Consider the following 24,141-nt stretch of genomic DNA (forward strand, 5'->3'; position numbering starts at 1 on the left):
TGACTGTAGTCAGTTTGTTTTCATAGAATAGAATTTACCATAAGTTACCAATGGATACATTCAGTATGATTTAATGTGGTTGTTTTGGTCTGTTGATAAAAAAAGAGCCTCAGTGGTTGAGTCAGTCTTCTCTCAACCAGCTACACGAAAACTGAGTAGAGCTACTCAAACAAGACACAAAGGTTTTGTTCATTGTGACATTATTCTGCATCATGAAAGAACACGCATCCACGTGCACAGTTCCATTTTAAATGAAAAGCTGTAATTGAAAAATGTCACATTGTGCCTTTACACAAATCCAATAATACATGATACACATTCATGCACTTTTAAAGAGCAATATAATATCTCAGCATATTTTCAACAAGGTATATCATTTTTACTTCTTTAACTTCTTTAAAATACTTCTGATGGAGACATTTCTACTGACAGACTAACACAGAATTATTTCACAATCAGTCTGATTTGAAAGATTTTCCTTTTAACCAGAATCAGTATGATTACATTCAAATGAAAATGATGTACACTGTAGACAACAATGAGTCCCAAAAGCTACATCACAATGACAACAGTCTGACAAATAAATACATATATACATATATAAAATGATATTAAAGTGCTAAGAGAGACTTACATATACATAAAGCAAGAGCTAATCTGTGGATATACCACTGAAATAATTATTTAGTATGTGCTTTTCAGTGTTAAATGAAATAAGTAATTCATTTAAATGTATCAAATGGCTTCACATATTGCAGTAATTTGAATATGAAGCCTGTCTTGTTAACACACATCATAATAAAAAAAAAAAAGACAACCATCATACTAACTGCAGCACATTCTGTACAGTGGTGCAAACCGTTGAATTACACTCTCGACATAACGGTCATCATTCACATCTTTGCAACAAACTCCTCGGCCTAGAACAGAGGAAGAGATGAGATTAAAACCAAGGCAGGAAATAATGTCACATAACTGAGTATTGAAGCTATAAATTCAGAAAATGTATATCTTTTTAATTATGATTTCCAAAAATTGTTACAGAGTGAGACTGCTTCATTACAAGATCAGTTTCATGATTTCCTTTATTATTTAATACAGTTCAGCTGTGAGTATGCTGTGATCAGCCTTGCTCTTATGCAGCCTGTCATCTGACCTCCTTCTCACCTTCCTGTCTTCCGAGGAATCTTTATTGACCAGGCCCTCATCGCTGGCCGCCTGCAGGCTGTCGAAGGTACCCTGCCTGTCCCTCTCCAATGCCGATGAGCCGCTCTCCCTCCGCCGGTTCTTCCAGGTCTGCATGATGACCTCCAGGCAGGTAAACCGAGTTTCAGTGGTGCAGGCGTACATGCCTATTGGCACAGCCAGCACCATGGCTAAAACTATCACAACTATGTGAATCAGCTTCTCCCTCTGCTCCATCTCTGTGATGTCACTCCCTGTTACGAACACGATGCACTGGCCCGATCGTGGCACCTGGTTCTTGAGGGTGACACAGATTTCATATTTAGTTGCAGGCATCAGATCAGAGACGGAGTAAGAGTGAATCCCAGGGCCGATGTAGACCATTTCTTTCTTATTATCGTCTGCACGCCCAAAGTGGATGGTGAACCAGGTCTCAGCTGGGTGGTCCAAGGCAGCAAACCACTCAATTGAGATACCACGCACTGTTTGTTTGGCAATACGAATGTCAATGTAGACGTTTTCATCTTCAGCTGCAGGCGGAGCAGGCATGCCGGGGAGGTGGGAAGACTGGGAGCCTTCAGGGGAGCGCACATCCAGCTGGATGCTGATGGAGGAGTTTCCGATGAAGTTGATGGCAGTGCAAGTGTAGATGCCGCGGTCTGCTGCGTGCAGGGAGGGGATCACCAGCAGGGATCTGACGGTGTCTTCATCCACTCTCTCAAGGGATTCTGGGAGGACAATACAGATATAGACTGATATTATTAGAGAAATGCTACGTTAGACATACAATTAGATTGAAATTGAACCCAACTTATTATTTCCCCACATTTAGGTAAGCAAGCAAGTTTGCCACATGTGGTCATTATACAGTAGGAACAATAGGACTCAACTCACATTATGCAACACAAGTAAATGATCAATCAATATCAATTATATTATACACTCAATTACTTCATTAATCATATGACAATGAGAATTTCAAGGAAAAGACAATAATGGCAATAAAAAACATGTTTCCTGACTTGATTATTACTGAAAAAAATACTGTTTACTATGCCTAACCAGATTTTTTCAACATTATTTATGGCAGACTTGATAGTTTAGTGTTAAGTTAGTATTTTATCGAGGATATTCACCCTTAAGGAACCTTTTAAGCAACCTATAGGAAAACATAATATTGTCCTTATTTAGGCCATAGACCTGAAATGTTTGGATTCTTTTCCTTTGAATAAACCATTCTTAACAATATTTTATAAACCCTTTAAAAGCTGAGTGTAGATTGTAATGTTATTATGAAGACTTTAACTGGAGTGTATGCTACTCAATTTACCTTAGGCTTCTTTAAATAGACACGAGTAACAGAAACAGCTGTCTGCTCGGTGTTAGTTGAGTTGGACTGATAATTGCAGAGATCCTCTTCATAAACTCTCAACTAAAGGTTTAGTATAATGACGCAGATGCTTACTACATTTCACTGTATGGCTGATATCAGACTACAGTTAATCCCCAACACTCTTAATCAACAGTGATGGTGTTGTGAGCCAGTGTGCAGATTGACCCTCCTCTTACTGAGGGGTTACAGATTAAAATGTGTGTTTAAGTATCTAATTAAACACAAGATATCACTCGATATCACATGATGTTTGCATCACACTCTTACCATGAAATCCTCTGATTATCTTCAGACCATATGTCCACCACACCGACGGGTCCGGTCGGGCCTTTGCGAGGCAGCGCAGGGTGACGTTTGCACCCAGGGGCATGCTGATGTTTGCGGACGCGGATGACACGATGGGTTTGACGCAAGCCTGCAGCTCTACCTCGTGGAAGAACTTTCCCGCCCTAAAGTCCGGCCCTGAGCAAGTCAAGTAGGAGTTCATCAGTATAATCGGGGGTCTTAGAGACCTGATGAACTCCACGAAGCCCTTCAGCCGGCAGTCGCAGAGCCACGCGTTGTCGTGGAGCGCTAGGACGACGTTCGGCCCGGAAACGCTCGCCTCCCGCTCCTCCTCCATGCTCTGCAGCTTTTGGACTAGAGGCCAGTTCTGAAAGACCTCCTTCGATATGACTGTCAGCCGATTGAAAGACAAGTCTAAATAAGTCAGACCCGGCAAATATCTTAACGCATGCTCTGGCAGGACGTCCAGCTGGTTGTGCTTCAGGTCCAGGATCTTGAGGGCCGGTGTGTCCTCGAACGCTGTCCATGGTACTGAACGTAACTTGTTTCCCTGTAGACGGAGCTCAGTTAAGTTCCCCAAACCTTCAAGGCCCTTTGAGTTTATGACTGTGATATCGTTGAAGTTCAACCACAAGTTCTCCAAGGCGGGTGTTTTTGAGAAAGCACCTCTGGGTATTTCTGTGAAGTGTGACTTTTCTATGCGGATTTTGGTCATATCATCTGGCAGGTTTTCTGGTATGGCCCCAAACGCGCTCTCCTCCATACAAACAAGAGACCTGAAATCAAAGCCACACTGGGTCACTGATTGAGCAGATGCTTCATAAACAAAATCAACTAAGATCTAGACCTCAACACACCTCTTTAATCGTATCTTTTATGTACTTAACAGGCGAGTCAAATTTCTTAACTGCTTCACCATATGCCTTTAATTCTTCGACCGTCATCAACTGACACAGTTACACAGGGTAAAAATAGCCTACCTGTGGCTTGGTTTAGATTGGACTACATGAAAGTAGATCTTACCTTCCATGACGGTCTTCTACACAGCTACACCCGCGTAAGCATTGAGCAAAAGTCTCCCCGGTAAACACAGCTATAACCAGCAGGTAACAAAGTATGTCCATAGTCTGCGAAAAATACCTAAAGTTAAGGACTACATTCGTGTTTAAGGCATACCGACTGCGGCAGACGGGAGAGGCTTATTAAACTTAATCCCTGACGTAAAGCAGCGCGTATTCAACAAGTGGCGTCTGGTTATTGGGAGGGACACGCGCGATTAACCTCACGCTGACTGTGTCAACAGGTCTGACCCAATAAAGGTTTAAATCACCACAACTTTCTGATTGACCTTGAGGAGTTTGTTTGTAGCCCAGTTTAAAACAAGTCATACTTTATCTATCATGTACAGTAAGGGCCATAAAAAGGGATCAAAACAAACCAATGCTTCCCCAGGGCCTGCCTCATGTGTGGGCCCAACAATGTTTACCTCATCAATATGGGGTAACTGCCCCTCAAAAAGCTGATACAGTTAAATGCCTCTATTTTGTCTTCAGTCAGTGGAGGTTGGATGAACAACAACAGGCACAGGAAGTCCACTGTTATCATGGAAATGTAAATTTACTTCTATTCAATTTGTCCATGACAAGGTGAACATATTTCTAAGGGCTGCTCATACGTTGGTCGCTTGCAGTTTATTGGTTTAAAGTGCTGGAGCTTCACCATTACATTTTGACTGCTTAAAGTCTACTTAATATAATGTCGGAGCCCCCTCGAAAACGAGATGGTTCATCTCAAGGGGCTTTATCGTCCATAAACAGAATTGTGTCATCATAATGGGAATGACGTTAAATGAAAAAAATCTCATCTTTTTTCTTTTTCAGGACTTATACAGTGTTAAGAAATTATTGTAATGCTCTGCAAAGACAATAAGAGGTTCTTTCATATTTAATTCATTTAACAAATGAATTAGAGAGGAAAGCTTCCCCTAACCCAAAATATGTTTCTGTAAATTGATCCTAACTGAAAATACATAGAAGATAAGAATGGTGCACAATAAAAAGTTTTATGTTTGTTTACATCTGATGTGTTGTTTGATTATTTATTTATTTTATTGGGGAGCAGCATGTCAACATACATGCTTTCTCAATAACGTTATTGATATCAATATAGTAAAACTTTAAAGTTTAACACCACCTGCGTCAAAACAATGAGTGATCCTGTCAAAAAATCCACATAAATATGATCGAAAGTGTCATTTGAATCACCCTGTTCGAATCCTTGCTGAATTAAATCCCAGTTTCAGATCCAAACAGTGAGCAAAAATTAGAAATTGAAAAACACACAATACCTCCATGTGGAAATTTGTATATAAAAGTTTATTTGTCTGAATTCAAATAATACCACTGGACTCCATAGATCTACATTGAATGGGGTAATGATGCCTCTAGGTGGCACTAAACAGGTACATAGAGATATTTTAATAGGTGTCTCTTTCTGGGAAATAGAAATTATTTTACATTTTGAATCTTCTCCATCTTATTTACAAAGTGTCATAGTTCAGTCCTTTCTGTACTTCTCTCCAGCTCCGGCTTTTCTCCATCACCAGAGTGTTGAACCATGCCTGTGTGTATATCTTCTCCGAGAACGTATGACGGATATATACAGAGGCACAGACTTAACTGTATATGTAAGTGTACATCATCCAGTACAGTATTTACAAATCATACACATACATATGTGACATAAATACTGGAGGATCAACCATTGAGTTCCCTTTTAGTCAGATCAGGATGTGTAGGTTTTTTCTTCGCTGGGCCATGCAAGTGAGATGAAAAATGAATTCTTATTACTGTTATGCTCCTTTTGCTTTTCACATGTTTTCTTTCTACTGGCTTTGTGGTAAAAATTCAAGTTCATTAAAAAGTATGTCTGTCTGAATGTTTTCTGAAGGAAACATAAAATATTCCACTTAGATCTAGACAAACAAGTTCTTTTTCTTTTAAAATCTTCCTAAACTGATATTTCCATGATAGTGCAGCGAGCAAAAGTCCTCTGATAGAAGTTGGCTCTCTGTGGCGGTGGTGTGGGCGGCATGATCCAGCGAGGAGGGACAGGTGGGGGGGAATCCCAGGGTGTGGGCGTGTGGGAGCGCGAGGGAGGAGGGCTGACGTCAGGATGATGCTGAGGATGAGAGTATGGGTAGTGATGCGGATACGGGCGAGGGTGGAGATGGGGATTGGACTGGTGATGGGAATGGGGGTGAGGATGAGGATGGGGATTTGAGTGGGGATTGAGATTGGGACTGGAGCGTGGATGCGGGTGAGTTCGAGGAAGATAGCGTGGAGCAGAAGCTGGAGCTGGAGCATGATGTCAGCAGAAGTACTCATTAGGCTGTCCCTCTATTTTAGCTGTGGCCTCGGAGTCCAGGCTGGAGCGGGCGGACAGCAGTCTATTGGACTCCTCTGGGTTCAGTCTGTTCAAATACTCGCCCTCTAGGCCTTTGGCCTTAGTGCCGGGCGACAGAGTCTCAAAGGTCACATATGAGTCTTGGATATCCTTGGATTTCTTCCCCCAGTACTTCTGGATTCGTCTCTTCAATGCCCCGCAGCATACGATGACGGTGAGGGGGACAGCGATGATACAGGCCACTGTGATGACAATCACATTAATAAGCTTCTGAGTGCCCGTAGCACTTGCTGCTTCGTCTGTTGAAAATATGACACACTGCTCCTTTTTGGGGATCAGTCCCCGCACACACACACAGGCAATGTACTTGGTCCTGGGCACCAACCCCTCAATGGTGACCCGATTCTGCCCGGCCCCCACATTGATCTTCCTCATATCCCTCTCTCCAAACACAGCATATAGCACACTGAAAGCTGTGGTGTTCTTTGCTTTCGGGGCTCTCCAGTTAAGAGAGATCGTATTGTCTGTGTCTCCTACCACCTTCACAGAGCGGACAACCCTGTCCGGGTCCTGCTGCAGGGATGAGGTGTTGGCTGCAAGGTTGCTTAGGTTAGTTTTCTCCAGATCCAGCAGGGAGTCTGGGTTTGAAGAGGTGGCGGGCCCTGGGGTGGCTCTGTCCGCCAGGCTAAAACTGGCAGCTCCAGGATCAGAACCGAGGCCAGGAGGAAGGCCTGGATCCAGAGCTGAAGAGGAGGAGGTTGGAACGACATATCTGGCAACCAGTCTCTCTTGGTAGGCAGCTTTACCCACCGGGTTAGGTTTCTTAACTTTGGCTCTCTTGTCGTTGAGGGTTTGATTCCCCTCTGGTTTTGGTGAGTTGGAGACGAACAGAGAAATGACAGCTTCAGCGTTCCCTGCGTAGTTTGTGGCCTTGCAGATGTATTTCCCTGAATCACGGTAGGACACTGCTGGGACGCTGAGGATGGACCAGGTGATCCCCTCCTTTGAGGTTTCCTGCTGGACTGTGAAGGACACAATCGTTACATAACAGTCAGCAAATGTGAAAGGAAAAAAAATTAATCTGATGTGTCTTATATGAAATATCCTCTTTCATAAATGTGCAAAGATATGCTAAGCAGGTGATTATTCAATGTTGCATTGATTATCCCGTGTGTTAGATAACTCAGTGTTGTAGCTACAGCTGTCAGTCAGACTTACAGCCTCTCGATCTCCACTGGAGGCTCTCTGTTTAATTAACAGCAGCTCTACACTGCAGACAAAAGCATCTTACAGCAGGCTCAACAGAGAGCTACACCCTGGCATTCAAAGATCAAGTGACCCACCTGTTCCATTCAGGGCTCGTCCATCAGCCTTACGCCAAGTCAAGTCTGGGATTGGAACTCCAATGGTCCCACACCTGAGCAGCACATTGTTCCCCACAGCGCTCCGGACTCGTGCTACAGCTGTGTGGATGCGAGGGAGCTGACAGCGCCTCAGCTCTGCGTCACTGAACAAGACCCCTGAGACGCTCTCAGGAGCTGAACACCGCAGTCTCGTGTCGATGAAAGCCACTGAGAGAGTTGGAGATTTCTGGAACTGGACCAGGTCATAGAGCCGACAATCACACACCCAAGGGTTGTCATGGAGACCTGAGGAAGAGGCAACATGTGAGGCAAGAAGGAAGACGAGCGTCGAGCTGTGGGCAAAGTGATAGAGCAGTCTGCAGATGGCCGATGTGGATGTTAGGATGCTAATCCTGTAAGAGGATTAACTTTTAATTCATAAACTACATCATGACCATGACTATGGCAATGATGATGAGTATGGTGGTGATGAAGATGGTGGAGGTGGTCTGGTGGGCAAGGTCAGACTCCAGTGATTCTACTCTCCTATCTTTGAATGTAGCACTGAAACAGACAGCTAAACCTGGATCAGCTGTCTGTCTGAGTAAAACAGGAGATAGAAAAAGGTGCAAAATTAACTTTGCATGCAACATGTGCTCTACATGTAGTTGGCTGTGAAGTGCAGCACCACTGTGAATGTAGTAGTTGTTTTAGAATAATAATAAAAAAAAGATTATCCACTTTTAAACTATAATGTTCTCTAAAAGTATCTAGTCAAAGTCAAATAAGCTATGACATGGTCATAAGTGTTCAAGTATTTGTCAGTGATAAACGCCCTTTGTAAGATGTTTATAGAGATATATCATAAGAACTGTCAACTTTATTTTCAAGTTGTACCTAATGTTTCCACTTTTGGTCATAAAGCCCCCAGAGGAAGTGATATGCAGCTGTTGAAAATTACATTTAAAATGGCTATTTGGCTATACTCATTAAAGCATGTCTTGATTACCTTGGTAATTAAATAATTTTAAAAAACCATTTAGGGGACACTTTTTATATATATTAGTACCAGCATAGATTCCATATCAGAAGTGCAGAAACTATAGATAATTATGTGTTGGTCATTTACCGTTTTCTTGAATTTCCCTCGGTATCAATAAAGTATCTATCTATCTATCTATCTTTTGTTTAGCTTACGTTTTAAAGTGCTATGTGTAAAATGGTCTTTATAACTTCCCCTTACGCATGTTAAACATTTTATGTGAGAGGTCAACTTCGATATTTGGGTGAAACGAAGTTGGATGTGAGGATGAGCACTGGACCTTACCAAGTATCATTTTGGAGCTCTCTGGCCCCTGCACAGGTTTTGCCGCCAGCCAGGTGGACAGCACCTCTGTTGGCAGGGTCAGCAGGCTGTTGCTGGACAGATCCAGGTAGGTGAGATTTTTGATGTAAGTGGTGGCCTCCGCGGGCAGCGAGGTGAGCTGGTTGTTGTGCAAATCAAGAAGTCTGAGACTGGGCATATCCATAAGAGATTCCCAGGGAAAGGCGGTGAGGGCATTCCCGTCCAGACGAAGCTCTTCCAGGTTGTACAGACCCCGGAAACTGTCCGGGTTCAAGGCGGACAGTGTGTTGAAAGACATCCACAGGAATTCAAGACTGGAGAGGTAGTTGAAGGCTTCGCTTGGTATCCGCTGGATAGCCGTCTTCTCAATCCGCAGCTTGGACGTGTCAGCAGGGAACCCGACAGGCACAAGAGAGATGTCGGGATCATTGCAGATCACACTTCTAAAAGGGAGACATCAGAAATACGATTTAACTTTTCGAACAAGGCAAATTGATTAAATAATCAATTGTATATTAGTATTGAAGTTGCAATAAATTGCGTGCAACAATAAACGTATGCAACAATACGTGATGAATTTACAGGCTGCATAAATAAACTGGCTAATTCTCAAAAACGCTCATTTCCCAGCCCACCCAAACACGCATAAAGCGCGTAGATGGGGGGGTTTGAAAGTGCCTTTGAGAGATAATCCTGCATTAAATAAAATTGGACCGTCATGCACTCCCTGTATTATCTTTTGTACACGTGTTCACCTCCATGCAAACATCTGTCCTGTTAAGAGGACAAGACCTGTCCGTCCACAAAGTTGCATTTTTACGCACGAACTAGAACACATTATGGTGTGCTTTAACAGAAAATCACTTTCATTTGGACTCTTCTTACCTGGCCTTTGATCCATCACTCAGGTTGTGGTAAAAACAGCTGCACTGCGCTGGACACGAGCTCACTGGGGAGAAAAGTTCACCTGTGGCCACGTAGAGCCCCAGGAGCAGGATGAGGAACATTTTGGCCAACTTTTACGCATACGCAGCTTTCCTACATGCGCCCGGATTGCGCCCATGCACTGAAGTCAAACAGACTTGTTTTTTTCTCTCATTTACAGCAATATCTTCCGCATGGCTTTGTCCCACCGCTTCGCTGTCCCATAGTGATCCGACTGCTATGAGTCCCGAGATAAAAAGGATAGACAAGGATTAGCGAAAGGACTGGCGTTCTTTTCATTTGGATGCGTATTGCATCCCGGAATCCGATAGGCTGCGCAGAGACGTCCCTATTTATTATCACAGAAAAACACTTCCGAAATGGTCATAATCCACTGTGATGTTTGGATTTTTTTTTCTGTCCCTCAAATGTAGTTTGTGCATTTGAGCCCTGCCGTGACTGTTAATCTGTAAGTGGACAGCACTTTGTTTTACCACAAGGTGGCCCCTTTATCACAGCCTGTGATTGCTACCTTGGGACCACTCAACAGATGTTCACTTGACTTACCATTTAATTCATCTGCCATTCCGTTTCTTTTTGAAACATTTTATAGTAATATTATAAAATAAATAATATCTCTGCAATGACACAATAAATATGTCAAAACAAATAGTGAAGTTAATGAAAAAATAACACAGACAATGTGCTTATTAGGCAGAAATCACAGAAAACCAAACAGGCACTTACAATCAACATGAAGTTTTGTGTTTGACGGTTATCAAACTATGTATAGAATACTATAATTATTTTTAGAGTTTGAAGGAAGTTTTCCCTTTTGAGAAAAACACTGCATTTGATTCTGTATATGCACATGCAGCCACTGCATTGTGGATGTTGGTTTTCATCAGCAAAACAAAGAATTAGTCATTTCTGAACCAATCAATCTTAGAAAAAGAGAGAGAACTTACAAGGAGGAATATATTTTAGTTTTAATGATAGAGACTCGTAGTGGCTTTTCGATTGCATATCAGTAATCCAATTGGACAGAGTCCCACAGAGGGGAAAAGTCCTCCACTTGTAAAGCTTTTGTTTTGCAATTTCTGTAAATACTATGAGTGAGTTGGCACAGTTCCCATCACTCTGGAAGTGAAGTGTTACACACTTGGCTGGCTCTACAAAGGAAGCTGGCATGCAAAAATGATGAAACACAAGTCAGTATTGACTCTGTGTTCCACTTCACATTTGACTGACATTCAAACACATGCACACAAAAAGATGAATAATTATCAAAATATATTAATAACAGATTAATAAAAATATAAACTACTACATTTAAGAGTATGGATAGTAGTATGTCTCTCTCCTGTACATATGTTTTGAGTTTAACAAACTATATATAGTGTTATTTCTTATTTATTGTTTTTTGTACAATTATTTTTATACATTTATTTAATTTAATTCTATTTACTTTTTTCCATGTGTCATTGATAATGTGTTAGTACTTAATATCTTTACTTTTCAAATGTTCATGTGTTAGCCTTGTAAATAGAAATTGTCTGTAATTATTGAAAGGGGAGGAACTATTGTAAAAGCCCATCAGGCTTCGTTCCCTCCTTGCACCATTTTTTGTAATGTGTGCTAAATAAATAAACTAAACTAATCAACCTTTTAGTGTAGAGTCCTCCTGTAGGTCTTCAGCGTGGTTTAAGTGTTTGCAGGTCTTTCATGAGGCTCTAATGTGTTGAGAAATCACGCTCCCTCATGTTTTAAAACGTAAACATTCCATATTACACTCAAGCAGTTAATCTTATTTACTGAGTGTAATAAAGGCTTCTTTTCAATGCCCTGTATGAAGACTGGACTTTATTCAAGGTGCAATGTCATTCTTAGTGTGCACAGTATCATGAGAACTGACATGTTCTAATGTAGCATTTCATAGGATTTGGATTTCCCAATTACTTCTAGCACAAAATAAAATACATTAAAAAGCATACATACAAGTATGACTTACTTGTGTGAACTTTATTTAAACATTTGAGTAACAAGGATTTTTTTTTAAGGAGTAGTGGGACCAACATCTTTGAAACTACACTTTTTGAAAAGCAAGCTGAGGCAAAACTGTGACAGGTTTAATGTTATAGTCATTTTGGGGTCAGTCGACACAGATCTGTTTTCATGATCATCACACAACTGACATAAATGAAATTGATGTCTATCCATGCTGACGCATATATCATTCTCAGTTTTATACACAAATTCTTAAATATAAAATCCGAGTAAGCTTTTTTTGCGAGAATGTAAAGTGTTCTATAATTAGGCACTTAAAATGTTCAATCTTGTCCTTTGTGACCTTTATATGATTAACAGACTTTACATATTTTTACCTATGTTTCTCAAGTTTTCTGATCTTATAATCATGTGATTGAGACCGACTGCCGCCACACAATGTCAGGCCTGTGTCCCCTCTAACCCCTTGGTCTTAAAAGCTGCAATTGATGTTGCAACTGCATGAAACATGGAAAATCCATTGTATGCTTAGCATGATGGCAGGATTTTATGTTATTAACACACATGGCAGTCGGCTAAAGCGGAACAGCAACACAGGCTTTTATTGTATGCACCATGTGTGCCCTTATCACACATGAAACTCCAATCTGAACTTTGCTTTCATTAAGTTTTGTCTGCCTCCCTTAAAAGCAATTTTTGTTGTTTTTTTTTTTTTTCATTTTAGGAAGATGACCAGTTGATTTAATCTCTAGAGGTCAGGGTGTCTTGTCCAAAGTTTGAATTCCTCGAAAGTGGCAACAAAACAAATTGATGTGTGCAAATTTAGAAACAATGGTTAACAAGTGTCCTATCACAAAACAAATACAGATGAGAGGCACTAAAGTGGATCCGCTGTAGTGTGATAATCACTTTGTTGCTCAATCAGTAAATGAGCAGAGTGATAAGAATATCATTTGGTACATTGGATTTCAATTGTAATAAATGACTACATGATCAAAGACAGATTATCTAGAAATAATGAATGGTTTGCTAGATTGCCTGCATATAGAATCATACTGTGTACCCCATGTATAGACTTATTGACACAGTGTGCACATTTGTATCTATAGTCTCTGGATGTGACATCAATCAAACTCTAATAAAGAACATTTAGCACAAAAACAACAAAATGAGAGTCTATACATATTAAAATTATTATTATTGTTTTTATTTGGAAATGTATAGTCGTGTTTGGGGAGCAGTCTATATTTGTGAGTGGTTGGTCGTTGAAGCACTGCTGACACCTGTAGTGTGTCCTCAAAGCGACGCGGAGCTGCTCGGCCGAATCAAACGTGTCGTCTCGTCGTTTGACATCAGCAGCGGCTGCATCCTCACCGGGGCGCGGACGCACAAAGGCTTGTTGTGTAACTAATTGAGGGCTTTACTGTTGCGGTGGGCAAATACGCATTAAAAGCTGCGGTTTGTGTGGTTCTGTTCATTAAGGCATTCCTGCACGGATTGGGGCGACACAGAGAGGGGGGCTTTACATAATGAAGTGCATGCTTTTCACGTGAAATGGCCCTTTAAAAGCGGACTCCCTTCACGTTCATTCAGGCACATCGTAAACGAGCAGAGGCGTGAGAAGTCTGTGACAGCTGCACTTTGAGGTTTTTTGTCAGATCGGCTTCAGGATGGTTGCGTCGTACCCTTTACCGGAGGGCTTCTCCGACTTTGACGTTTTCTCTCTGGGATCATGTCTGCTGGTTGAGGGTAAGTGGTTTTGTTTTGTGTTGGAATTCAACCAGATATTGCGATGGCTGCACCAACTGTAACATCCACCTCTGACAGGACCTGAGCGCCGCTCGGTCACTGACACCAGGCTTTAATGTTCAGAGATGAAAAATCTGTTTTTTTATACGTAAAATGCCAGAATAACCTCCACTCATATAGCCTACTGTAAACTAAAATCTTTATTATGACATGTTATGGTGTTGCATGCGGCGCAATACCCATTGTTTTGCTCACTATCCCCGCGTAAACACTGCCTCCTGGCACGATTTAAACTGCTTATTCCTCCTCTATTGAAGGTCTGCTCGGCTTCTTTCTAAATATGGTGACAATCGTCGCCTTCCTCAAAGTGAGAGAGCTGAGGACTCCCAGCAACTACCTCGTCTTCAGTTTAGCGTTAGCTGACTGTGGCATCTCCATGAACGCCACCATCGCCGCTTTCTCCAGCTTCCTGAGGTGAGTGACGTAACGGCCACCTCCTTTCATAAGGTCGGAGTGTATACAGTGGTCATAAATGAAATGCAATAGGTGAATAAGATCGTTGATAAAACTGTTACTGTTTGCCCTCGAGGCGAACAATCGACCGAGAGCTAAGCGTAAAAGTAATCAAAGAGCAATCAGGGCTTCAGAGTGGGGGGAGCGGTCAATACAGTAAGACAGCCTTTGTGCAGAGGATTTTCAGCCCTGTAATCAGCAGATGAGAGATGCTGCTCCAGGGATTATACTCTTATTTTTATTATTTATTCTTTAAATATACACCATAAGTGATTATAGAATATATTCTATTAATTTTATGCATGCTTTAAATAAAGATCCTTTGGCTGGAATAAGTATATTGATTGTTTGCTTTTTCCTCAGTTGCACCATGTTTGAGAGGATCATATTTAGCACGTGCTGTGAGAACGTTTGAAAACATTCTGTTCATGTGAGTGTATTAATGTATATTTACATGTATGTATGTGTCTTCAGATACTGGCCTTATGGCTCTGATGGTTGCCAGACTCACGGTTTCCAGGGCTTCGTCACAGCTCTCGCCAGCATCCACTTCATAGCCGCCATCGCCTGGGACAGATACCATCAGTACTGCACCAGTAAGTTAACACCTCCTTCTGAACCAGCACCTGCATAGTTCAGTTGGTAACGCACAACTACAAACAAACACATTTTCCTTTCCTCCATTGCGGAGCACAGTTTCTTTGATACACAAACACTGAGCGAGTGTTTGTTCCGGGTCTCAAGCTGGTCTCAAGACCTTCTGCTATTCTGAAGCAGACAGCTAATCAACAAGTGGCCTGTTGATTTATTATGTTACAGACTGTTGAGATCTAACACAGCTGTTATTGTCATCAGATGAGGAAATGGTGTTGAAATTGCAACCTGGGAGGTTTATGAATTACAGGCACACTTTTCTTATTAAGCTATAAAACCAGCCTTACTGCTCCTTGTAGCCATTGTTAACAGGATAGATGTGGAAGAGGAAATGTCTTCACACCTCACCATCACTTCTTGCTGTTATTATACAGTATAGCTACTCTGCTATGAGCAGGTCAAAAGAAGCGGCTACAGCAGCAGTAGTTGTAGCCATTACCAGACCGATTAAAAACACAAGCACACGCTCACCTTGTCAGAGGTGTTAGAAATAGTAATGAGGAATGTTGTTACTTTTCTCTCTTCAGGGACAAAGCTGCAGTGGAGCAGCGCCATCACTCTGTCCATCTTTATCTGGCTCTTCACCGCCTTCTGGTCCGCCATGCCCCTCATCGGCTGGGGAGAGTATGACTACGAACCCCTCAGGACCTGCTGCACCCTGGACTACACCAAGGGAGACAGGTACACGTGATTACAAATACATGCTTCAGTATGCAGTGAAGATACATATAGTTGTCTTTGCATTCTCTATACCTGGTTTATACTAAGACTTCCTGTGCATTCACAGAAACTACGTGTCCTACCTGATCCCCATGGCGATCTTCAACATGGCCATCCAGGTGTTTGTTGTCATGTCCTCCTACCAGTCCATCGCACAGAAATTCAAGAAGACTGGAAACCCCAGGGTAAGAAAAAAAAAAACACTCATTGTACATATTTAAAGGGATACTTCACCCATTTACATGAAGATGTGGATCATTAGAAACATGGTAGTAGTGTTGAATGGTCGTGAATCCAACCCTCAATTTCTTTATATTTAAGCAGAAGTATACGTGTTATTTGTATTCAATTTCTAATTTTGTTTTTCTCTTAAACATTTAATTTTCCAAATAAATAGGAGTGAAGTAGAAGTATCCAATAATACCTATATTCACGCGGACATTTGTAGAATTAAAAAGGACATACTATCCCCCTTTTCCACCTATTGAAAACAATCCCCTGTGGTCTTCATGAAACCACTGTGCTGTGCTTTTGTCAAAATCTAACATGAATCAAGCACCAGAGGAGGTTTGTGACCTTGTATGAACTGGCTCTCATAGAACGCTTCATTATGGTGTGTGTGTCTCTTGAATTGCAATAAACACAAGTGTATTTTCCCCTGTATATCCCCTTTAAATTGTAGGATAGACTTCATTTTCCTTCAGTGCTCTAATCTACCATTTAATCACATGCATGATTCAGAGGAATTTAGAAATTCCTCAAAAATCCAAGACACCGGCAGCTGGAACTGAGTCTTTGAACCTAGTGTGAAATCTCTTAAATTATGAAGCCTTTCTTTTATGTCATCCATTACAATGAATCCCAGATCCTTCTCTACTGTAATCTATTTCATCTCTTCCTAGAGTCACTCATCCACGTGGTCCCTTTTCAGAGAAACAAAACATACTCTGAATGTGCTGCTTGTCACATATATAGGTCATTGCCATGGGAGGAAGGCCAGAGTCTTTAGTCTGGATTTCTGACAGTAGCTGCTCTTTGAAAACAAACTGTATCAGTGAATGGAGTTCAATAGTTGTGTTCCTCAGGGGCAAATCAGGCTGTCTCATTCTCCGTTGCATAAGCCCATTACTCACAGTCATCTGAGTTGGCCTGAGACACTTTCATTACAAGCACAAAGGATGCCGAGGAAAAACACAGAGCTCTCCGCCGGGGATTAATTATGCAAATATGTAATGTGTGCCCAATATGGCAGACACATGACGTGTGCTTTAACACCTGCGGGGATTGAATTGTCCAGACGTGTCTTGCAGGCAGGAAAAGGTTTGAAGTTGTGTCAGAAGTTGCTGCATGGTGATCTTCAAATGCCTTTGAAAGTAGCATGTCAGGGCAGAACATTTCTCTCTCTCTCTCTCTCTCTCTCTCTCTGATGTGCAGCAAAACTTTGTCCAAAACACATTTTAAACTTAAAGGGATTTACCCAAGGATTCAGAATGATGTCAAACATTTTAGGCTGATTTTGTGGGAAATGTGCAAAGAATTATACACTTTTATGGGAATTGTAGCCTCTACAGTATGAAGCCTTGAATCTGCAAGTCGCACACAGTGAAAGTATTGCATAGCTTTAATATAGTAAAATCAGATTTAGAATTAATGATACCTTTATAGTGGAATACAATTTAAGCTACTTTAGATGTGCATGCAGGAGGATAACTTTATGTTCAGTTGTTTAAATGTTACTCTGTGCATCTAAACTCTGGATAATTTCAAGGAATGTGCAGCCATCTAATACTTCCAACTTTAAAAATACCTCAGATGTGGAAAGATAAGCTGTTCTCTTAGGGTTAGCCTTCCCTCTTTGTGTTTTAACTCTGACTAATAAGAAGCCTATTTGACCCCTGGCTTCCAACAACCTGCTCCTTTATTTTAAGCTCTTTCTGTTTGTTAGCTTGACAGATCTTAACACAGATGCTGTTTTCCTCTCAGTCATTATCCCATTCGTGTGACTTGCCTAGAGTAAAAAACCTCATGACACAAGGCATTTTTTTCTTTCCTCTTTATGGTTGAACTGAACTAATCACTCTTGTTCTGATCCTCTCTGTCTCTCTCTCCACTGTTCACTCCTTTCTGTTTTGTTTCATCCTCTTGTCCTGCACACTCTGTTTCTCTTTATTCTCTCTATCTTTCCCAACCGTCTGTAGTTCAACGCCAACGCCCCTCTGAAGACTATGCTGCTCTGCTGGGGCCCCTATGGTGTCTTGGCTTTCTACGCCGCCATAGAGAATGCCAACTTGGTTTCCCCTAAGCTCAGGATGGTAAGCATTGTCTGAGTATTCTAGTCTTCTAGCTACTCAAAGCACTTACACCACAGGTAACACGTACCCATTCACACACTGATGGCAGAGGCTGCTATGTAAGGTGTCCAACAGCATTCACTTCACGAAGCGGTGGGAGCAACTTGGGGTGAAGTGTCTTGCCCAAGGACACACCAGACATGTAGCTGCAGGAGCTGGGGATCTAACCCCTGACCTTCCAGTTGTCAACTGACTACCACTGAGCCAAAGCCATAGTCATTTAAACTTGTCATAATCACATGTTGGAAATATAAACTTATGCAATAGAATATTGTAAATGTTATTGTCTACTTTTGTAGAATATTAAGACTGAAAAGCTAAAAGCTATTCATGCTACTATTTAGAAACACATTAAAGCTCCAGTGTCAATCGAGATTTTGTATATTTTCACAAAAAAAAATCCTCATAATATCTTAACTTGGAAGTAATCTTAAACGTTAGAGATAAAGTTCAGATATTGAATAAAACTCAGCGCATGTTTGCAGAGTTTGTGAGCTTTGGACATATTTTAGACTTCATAAAAAGGTATTATTTACATTATAATATATTTATTTTAAACATCTTCCAAACTTTAACAATAATTGATGACTCCACCCGGTTGGCTAATATTAATATTAATTACAGCCTCTGATTGGTTGGTTCAGTGACATTAGAAGAGGAAGTGATGTTGTTGTAGAGTGAAAGAAGATTAATAAAAGTAAAAGAGCTGCTAAAAAAAGACACTTCTTCATCCTGCTGCCCCCCCACCCCAAATAAAAGTGAAATTCAACACATTGTAGCCTTAATTAACCAGTATGATAATGGTATCTTAGTACAGCCTAATGAGAATCTGTAACCCTGCACTGACTTCCTTGTTGCACCTGTGCCTGCAGATGGCTCCCATCCTGGCTAAGACCTCTCCCACCTTCAACGTTTTCCTGTACGCTTTGGGAAATGAGAACTACAGAGGAGGCATCTGGCAGTTACTCACTGGGGAAAAGATTGATGTGCCTCAAATTGAGAACAAGTCCAAATAAACTAAGCATGTACTAACTACACACACATTCTGTCCTGGTGGTTTCTCACAGGTACTTAGATGTTTGCTGTCTGTGAGTGTATGTGCATGTGGTGTGCTTTGAACGATGGTTGCCATTTCCCCTTGTAAACATCTGTCCTATATTCATAGTCCTTAATTTCTAAAATTGTATTTGGCAAAAGAAACAAACAATACAAACCGTTCCTTTTGGAAGAATCTCAGAGCTACTGGAGCTCATTTTTACCACAGAGTGATTTAATTGGACTCGGCTATTTCTCTAACAAACACATGAATTGTTTTGTATTCTTGGGACGAAGTTTAAACAAATAGAAGTAATTTCATTAGGTAGGAGTGGCTTTCATTTTGCATTTCATTAGAAATGTTAACTGTAAACAGACGTCAAGAACACAAGTGTGGTATTTATACTCCAGGTTTTCTTAGAATATAAAAATCCCTGTATAAAAAGTACTGTTAGGAACTTTAAAACAAAGCAAATATTAGCATTTGATCCATCGGCTGTGCAGCATTGCTTTTTCTTAGTCAAAACATCATTGTCACTTGTCCACAAAAGGCAGCAATCTTAGCTTTGTCAAGGGGACCAAATCAAAACATATAAACCAAAAAAAAAAACCAAACAGCGAAAAAGTTTTTAACAGAGAATTCAGGTCAGCAATTTCTCCCTGGGTCTGACAGACGGAAAGGCTTCCCTCCTTGTCAAGTGCCTGTCAACAACATGTTAAAGTGTTTGCATGCAGTGATGTCTCGTCGTGCTCCCTAAGGTCGTATGTGAGCTCTGTGTCCAGAGTTAGAACTGCACTAATCCTCGAACAAGAGCACCATTCATCGATACACAGCCCCCACGACAAGTATGAGATTAGTCGCTGGGTGTAGATTAACTGAACATGCTTCTCGCTCTCTTTTGCATAAAAAACAAAGACAAAGGTCTGTTTACATTGACACGACATCCACATAATTATATCTACATAACAGCATTTACAATATCATTGTATGGATCTGGTTTTGCAATTACATACAACATTACAGTTAGAAAACAACTTTCTCACATCATTATGTAATACTTTTTTCATACATGTAACTTAGTTTCCCTAAAAACGCGCATTGTTTGACATTTCTGTTGTCTAACCACAACGATAGACAATACACAATAACATAGTGGTTATCATATAATCAATATTTTCTGATAGTAGGTTTCAAAAACCAATAGTCCATCTAAGAAGTGCTTTAATGTGGTAGATCATTACGTTTATAACCGGTTTATAAGGATTTTAATAAAGATATCGACAATCTGGTCAGAGCTGCAGGCACAGTGTTGGTCGATGAAAGAGACATTTAAAGATCATAGATTCCTTTATAATATGAATAAAGGTTCAAAGGTAAACAAGGTTTCACTGCTCTGTTGCATATCCTTCACATCATTTAAATGTGTGTTATCAACAACACAAACAAGCCTATTCACACCCTTACTCTTACATTTTAAAAAATATCAGTGTGAAGATCTTACAATCTTTGGAGGTCATTTAGAGGTGAGCATCTTGACTCCAGATGTTTGCAGGCTTGATGACATTTATCCCGCACAGTCTATTGTATAGTAATATCCATTTCTATACTTATTCACAGCTGAAAATCCCTGGAATCTTGATAATAATGTTGTTTGCCTTTTCAATGTAATATATTTGTTTATTTTCTGTTCATAACTGACAGTATGTGATTTTTTTTTTCATGCCGACTCAACGCAATCTTAAATAATCAATAAAGAACTCAATCTGTGTTGTCTCTCCGACTTGTCTTTGATTCACTCATTGTGTAAAAAAAAGCAGTTAACTCCTGCATGTTAACTATCATCATTCACAGGGATGCAGACACTTTAATCGGCACTGACGTTTCAAGTAGAAAAACAAACATTCAATACTTAAACTCTCAGATGAAAAACCCTTTTGTTAATGCTATTTTATGACAGGAATGTCATTCCATGACATTTGTTTGATCAATCAAGTTACTTTGCATATTCAGCTCATTCTCATTGTGATGTATTATCATAGACGAAGCTTCTGCAGTCAGCACACCAGATGGTTATAGATCATCGGTTCCCACTGTGGGGTCTGGGTCCCCAATAGGGAGGGAGCCAAGCTCTGCTGTGCTCCCTTTGTAGAAGTGTGCAGCAGCCCCACTCTGAAATCTCTCCATCAATGCATGTCCACAGGTCCTGTGTGTGTATGTGTGATTTGAACCTGTGTGTGAGAAGCATGTCTCTCAATAACAGAGAGGAAAGCAAATGTCCCCTTTTGGATGAATAAAATCATTTGTTATATTTACATCAGTAAATGCTCAGTGTATAACTTTTACTTGTGTTTTTGTGTTACTTGTTTTTTTTTTTTTTTTGCAGCTCTGAATCTTTCCAGATCTTAATATGAGTCACTACAACTTAAGTAAATGAGACATTCTCCAACACCAGCCAGATGATAATCATGCCTAGAGGTTAATATACAGTCGAAGCCCCCAGTTGGTGTTTCTAAGCAGATTAATTGACGGCCGCCTGCCAGCTGAGCTGGTTGTTGCATAATTGCATGTGTTAATGACACATACTGTATGTGGTGGGTAAACGCAGCTCTTGTTCTCATTTGACTCTTTCTCTTTTTATCACAGCTAATTCAGTAGTCTGTAGGAAAACACTGTAGATTATTTTTTTAAATGCCATGGTGTTCATGTTCAATAAGGAAGAGTTGCGTCATTCATCAGTCCTGAGCAGATTATTTACAATAGAATAAATGAAATTCTTCATGACGTGCACATCAGAGTCCCCAGACACTAAAGGACATATGGAGCTGTCAGCTGGCCTGAAGAGTCACTTCCTAAGCCAATACAAACGGATGTTTGCAGTTTGAGAGCATGTTATGCAACAAAATCAAACTGCTTTATTTGAGATAAGATGCATCTTTTTAAACTCTGTTTAATAGCTATGAGAGACGCGACACTTCCAGGAACCATCCCTCAGTATGCAACAAAGCCATGAACATAATGGACAAATAAACCTGATGGTGGCATCACTGACACATACTGGAAAGACACAACCCGTTTAGTTTTAATAAGAGCTTTATGCATTTGCGATTCGATTGCACTGTATGTCTGACATATTTTGGAACTGACAATAAAGTAAACCTTGAAACCTTGACATTAGTTGTCATTTGGATCCTTAGAGGCAGCAGTTAACTAGTCTGGCAGGATTGACATTGTAAATACACAGTTCAAATATTTACTATTCTGAACCACCACTATTGCAGTTACACCATACAGTATGCTTCTGTGCTGTTTATTGAAATTAGTATTGAAATTGAACATAATGGTGGCCATTGCTCACCTATTAAACTATATAACCAACAAATAAAACAAACTGACCAAATTGTCAATCATTTTGAATGGCTGGTTCATTTTCCAGTGGTATTACTTTGTTGTTTTGAAAAAAAGACTTTTCTGTCTTCATAGATTATTAGTACCCAAAAAGGATTTGCCGTCACAGATGATGTCATCAGATTAATCATTTAAACCACACAGACCAGAGATTTTACGTCACATAACTACTGGATTATGTTATAGTTTGAATCCAAATATCTGGCAGGAGACCACAGTGTGCTCTTTTTTTTCATCGGCTTGCCCTCTCTTACAATCAAACATATTCAGGTACTTAGAGTTCACTGAGGATTATGTCTGGTCAACCAGTGAAGTTTCATATGGGCTTTTTGAGCGGATTACTCAGCAACATGACCACGAGTGCAGGAGAAAGAGAGAGGCGAACAGAGTCAGGACTGTTCCAGAAGGAGAGGTGAAGTTATGATATGAATCTGCATTCCACTGAGCAATGTGGGAGAGAAAATAAAAAATATTACAAGGATTGATAAGGATACCTGTAACAAAAATATTGTTGTATTTGCTCTGGCAAGACTGGCATATATCTGCTTCCTCTCCAGTTCCAGATATCCAGCCAACCAGCTCTCCTGTCTTTCCATCATAACAGTTTATTTAAGGTGCATCATGGACAGGGAAGAGCTTTGGAAAGCTTTTATACACATCTGGTGCTACTCATGTAGATGGTTATAATCAGCTATTAATTAATATGAAACCTGTAGGATGACAGTTTAAATCTAAAAAACTAAGTGTTGGCTATTATATAAAGTCATGGCAGGCACTTTTGTTTTATGCTGAATTAGAGTTCTTGATTTGTATGTTGACATTAACCTACTGCTATGTTATATGTTTTGAAGCTAGGATTGGACTGTTACTGTTTATATGGTGCTCTTTAAATAGATGTAATTTCTCTTGCAAAGTTGTGCTCATGTTAGAAAGGCTAACAAGCTAACAGTAAAAATAGCATGATGGCAGGAGTGAACGTTAATTAAGCACACACTCATATGTCTCAGTACAAGGCTTAAATCCTTGGAAGGCCCAATTTTCAAGACCAATTACATCACAGCTGTACTTCAACAGAAAAGAAAATGAACTAAAACTTATAACCAACGAGGGTTGGGCATTTTGTGTACATAACATCAATCAATCATTCATATCAAAGGTTGGTAATGTTCAGCAGGTGCAAAGGTTATCATCCACATTTAGCATGCTACCTGCTAATATATGCTAAGTACCGCGAAATAAAAACATCAGGAGAGGCTAATAGGAATGACTGAATGAATTGGTAGTTGTTGGGGCCATTAACAACTTGATATTTCTCTTTGGCATGCAAGATCATTTTCTCTTTCTTTTAGATATTGAAACAACACCAGCAGAAGACATTCAATTGTCTTTCTGCTTTTTTAAAGCCTCAAATAACTAGATGTAGGAAAAAATGTAGCAGTCAATCCCCTTTTACCAACCAGCCTTATTCTAAATCCCCCTTGCTGTTATTCAGTGAGGGGTCTGTTATAAACCTGAACTACATAATTCCAACCAATCTACACCAGCCCCTCTGAATCTTCAGCAGAATCAGACTTGGATTCCACAAATTTGAGATTGACCTAATGCCCAGCCAAGCACGAAAACAAAGTAAAATATTACTCTGTTGCTTATGACTGACCACAATGTCCTCCATCAGTGATCTGTGAATGTTAGATCTGAAGCTGGTTACGTAACACCGACCCTATAAGACTACACGCACAAAATCACACACAAAAACACATGCAAGCTCCTGTTCAGCAGCCCCAGGACAATCAATGGTATTGCTGAGCACAGATGCTCATCCACTC

General features: G+C 40.5%; 3 protein-coding genes across 4 annotated transcripts; 1 reads left to right on the forward strand and 2 right to left on the reverse strand.

Annotated features, from left to right (window-relative positions):
* Positions 1-240: 240 nt before the first annotated feature.
* lrit2 (leucine-rich repeat, immunoglobulin-like and transmembrane domains 2) lies at positions 241-4,090 on the reverse strand. Of its 2 annotated transcripts, XM_079363280.1 has the most exons (4): positions 3,887-4,090; positions 2,846-3,639; positions 1,168-1,913; positions 241-920 (listed from the first exon to the last, which is right to left on the reverse strand). In XM_079363280.1, exons 1-4 carry the CDS (start codon positions 3,985-3,987, stop codon positions 894-896), a joined length of 1,668 nt encoding a protein of 555 aa, XP_079219406.1. In that variant the 5' UTR covers positions 3,988-4,090; the 3' UTR covers positions 241-893. The 2 variants fall into 2 exon arrangements, with proteins under 2 accessions (XP_079219406.1, XP_079219405.1); XM_079363279.1 differs by having other exon boundaries at positions 241-1,913.
* Positions 4,091-5,250: 1,160 nt separating this feature from the next.
* Positions 5,251-10,204, reverse strand: lrit1a (leucine-rich repeat, immunoglobulin-like and transmembrane domains 1a). Its single transcript, XM_079362728.1, has 4 exons — positions 9,842-10,204; positions 8,939-9,399; positions 7,612-7,917; positions 5,251-7,290 (listed from the first exon to the last, which is right to left on the reverse strand). Exons 1-4 carry the CDS (start codon positions 9,961-9,963, stop codon positions 6,233-6,235), a joined length of 1,947 nt encoding a protein of 648 aa, XP_079218854.1. The 5' UTR covers positions 9,964-10,204; the 3' UTR covers positions 5,251-6,232.
* A 2,907-nt stretch (positions 10,205-13,111) lies between these two features.
* Positions 13,112-18,911, forward strand: rgra (retinal G protein coupled receptor a). The gene is made up of 7 exons (XM_079362744.1): positions 13,112-13,636; positions 13,954-14,110; positions 14,624-14,745; positions 15,331-15,484; positions 15,591-15,708; positions 17,722-17,835; positions 18,747-18,911. Exons 1-7 carry the CDS (start codon positions 13,558-13,560, stop codon positions 18,888-18,890), a joined length of 888 nt encoding a protein of 295 aa, XP_079218870.1. The 5' UTR covers positions 13,112-13,557; the 3' UTR covers positions 18,891-18,911.
* Positions 18,912-24,141: the final 5,230 nt, after the last annotated feature.

This window comes from Symphodus melops, assembly GCF_947650265.1.
Source record: "Symphodus melops genome assembly, chromosome: 15".
Taxonomy (NCBI): domain Eukaryota; kingdom Metazoa; phylum Chordata; class Actinopteri; order Labriformes; family Labridae; genus Symphodus; species Symphodus melops.